This window comes from Mus pahari, chromosome 11 (genome assembly GCF_900095145.1).
Source record: "Mus pahari chromosome 11, PAHARI_EIJ_v1.1, whole genome shotgun sequence".
NCBI classification, from domain to species: domain Eukaryota; kingdom Metazoa; phylum Chordata; class Mammalia; order Rodentia; family Muridae; genus Mus; species Mus pahari.
In genome coordinates, this window is record NC_034600.1 from 28,247,226 (window position 1) to 28,250,138 (window position 2,913).

The 2,913-nt window shown below is 39.1% G+C and overlaps 1 protein-coding gene across 1 annotated transcript in view; it reads left to right on the forward strand.

Annotated features, from left to right (window-relative positions):
• Gfm2 (G elongation factor mitochondrial 2) overlaps positions 1 to 2,913 on the forward strand; it is a 36,909-nt gene that overhangs the window by 14,598 nt on the left and 19,398 nt on the right. The window contains exons 9-10 of the mRNA XM_021208189.1: positions 824 to 884; positions 1,087 to 1,266. Of these exons, the coding sequence (XP_021063848.1) occupies positions 824 to 884; positions 1,087 to 1,266 (241 nt within the window). The remainder of the gene's footprint in view (positions 1 to 823; positions 885 to 1,086; positions 1,267 to 2,913) is intronic.

Consider the following 2,913-nt stretch of genomic DNA (forward strand, 5'->3'; position numbering starts at 1 on the left):
ACCAGCCAGATTTATAATGGTAAATCTCCAACCCCAGAATGCCCATGAAAAGAACACACACTCAATGATATAATTACGAACTACACACTTAGACTAGACAGGTACACCACGTCACTGTTCTGTTGTCCAGCTCTGAAATCCCTAGCTTCTCGGGGCTTCTCAGGACACATGGTTCTGCTCCATCTTCTTCCATCTTCTCCCCCCCCATATCTCCCTCCCCCCACCCTCATCCCCTGCTGCCGCCCTCTGTCTCTCCTTCCTCCTCCCTCCTCTCTAAAACTTTCAACTCCACCTTTTCTTCCCACTGCCCAGTCACAGGCCCTAGCAACACACAATATATGTGTATATATAATTTTGCCTAAGTGTCAACAATAGCATTTGTACCATAGGTAGCCAGCCCAAATGTTAGCATGAAAACAAGCACCATAGCATAAGATACTAATACCTAAGATTAAAACATAGAACATTAGTCTGTCTGGGTCTTGGAAGAGAACCAATAGTTTATATAGCTGTAGAAGAAAAATCCTTAATTCAAATGAAATCTTGCATTTAACTTTAATTAACTGTGTGACCTTAATTAGTATCAAAACTTGGTTATATGAAGCTTGCAATAATCATTGTTTGCACATGGTGACTTGCACATGGTGAGATAATGGTAAATACTCAATTGCTGTCTGTTATCCGGCTTCTTTAAGATACTACCCTGTGGAAAACTCATGTAGTGAGCAGTATGGAGAATAAAGAGGCCCTTTTAGAGAACATTCTTAAACCTGTTTTGAGAGGTTTTTACTGTGTTTCTAACAGGTTGCTCTGCGTTTTACAGTTTTAACTATGCAGTTGAAAGCATCCGGGAGAAGTTGAAGGCAAAGCCCCTGATTTTACAGGTAATTGGTTAATTAATACCACATTTTGTAGTTCCTCATCAGTTTATCGTGGCATACATACTTTTGACACATACTCAAGTCATAAGTAAACCCCTATGAAGATTTTGATTGAAACAGTGAGGTAAGAGTTCAGGAAAGTGGTGCACTGGTAGGTGCTGTCACCAGAGTCGTGTAACCACATAAGGCACACTCTAACCTACAGCTGCCAATTGGTGAAGCCAGAACTTTCCGAGGAGTGGTGGATGTCGTAAACAAAGAAAAACTTGTGTGGAATTCTAACTCTGACGATGGAAAAGACTTCGAGAGAAAGCCCCTCTCAGAATCGAGTGATCGGGACTTGCTAAAGGAGACGATTGAAGCAAGGAACTCCTTAATTGAACAAGTAAGTACTTTAGTTTAAAATTCCATGTTCAGTAACTTTTGGACATATGCATTGTGAAACTTTATATAAAATTACATGTGTAATATGTAAAGTACAGTGAATGAAAATTAATGCCACTGTGTCTGCCACCCACAAAGGTGAAATAATAACCTTGCTTCCTATTTATCTCTATATCCTTTTTAGTTGTTTTTATTTTCCTTTTAAGATTAATTTATTTTTATTTGTATGAGTGTTTTTCCTGCATGTGTTTGTGCTTACAATACATATGTCTAGTGTCCAGGGAGACCAAAAGAGGGCGTTAGGATCCCTGGCAACCAGAGTTATCAGATGCTTAAGGGCAATGGAGCTCTCTCTCTGGCCCTGGCTTGGTTTTGTTGTGTGCTTAGGGTTGAACCTAGGACTTGTTAGGGAGATGGTAAGCATGCGCTTTACCACTGAGCTGCACTCCCTGTACCCAGCATGTTATTTTAGTGTTAGTATTTGTTTGAATATTCTGTCCTTCTATGTGTAATGATATTGTTTATAGTTTTCCCATTTTATATTGTAAAGGAGCTGGTCACTGTTGGTACCTGTAGTGACAGTTTAATTTTAGTGTTGTATGTTGTTTTGATACATGATTACAGTGCAGTTTATTGTCTGCTTCTCAGTAGATTGACTTAAAGTTGTTTTTCTTTTTTTTTTTTTTAAAGATTTATTTATTATTATATCTAAGTACACTGTAGCTGTCTTCAGATGCACCAGAAGAGGGTGTCAGATCTCATTATGGATGGTTGTGAGCCTCCATGTGGTTGCTGGGATTTGAACTCAGGACCTTTGGAAGAGCAGTCAGTGCTTTTAACCACTGAGCCATCTCTCCAGCCCCTAGTTTTATTTTTTGATGTTAGAAATACTGTTGCTGAGTTTGTTGTGGCATACATCTGTAGTCCCATTACTTCAGGGATTGAAGCAGGAGAATTTGAGGTCAGCCCAGGCTACATAGTGAGTTCCAGGCCAACCTGGGGTTATATTGACCTTTCTCAAAGAAATCAGAAAAACAGAAACCATGTTCTGTCTCCTGTGCAATGTGGAAAACTTTCCTGAAAGGAACCGCCTATCTTCTATTTCTACTTTATCAGATGTCAGATTGCCTAGAAAAATTAAAGCCATCAATTTATTTATAGTTATAGGTCTGCATCAGTTCTCAACACTTTAATAGAACATAGCAAGATTGTAATATTGATATCAATATTTGTGGCAATAAATAATACATGTTAGGCTTCTTTTTTTGTTGTTGTTGTTTTTTTGGTTTTTTTTTCAAGACAGAGTTTCTCTGTATAGCCCTGGCTGTCCTGGAACTCACTTTGCAGACCAGGCTGGCCTCGAATTCAGAAATCCGCCTGCCTCTGCCTCCCGAGTGCTGGGATTAAAGGCATGCGCCACCATGCCCGGCCATGTTAGGCTTCTTGAATATTTATAGTAAAGCATTTGAATCTTTTTTTTTTTCACTTTAAAATTGAATTGGTCTAAGTTTAAAACAAATGTTGTTTAAGACATAGTCTTGACTGTGTTGCCCAGACTTCTCTGATCATTCCATCTTCAGCCTCATACTCTACCTGCTCAGTCCACACAGATTCTACCAGCATGGTCTAACATTTATCTTGTATAGGT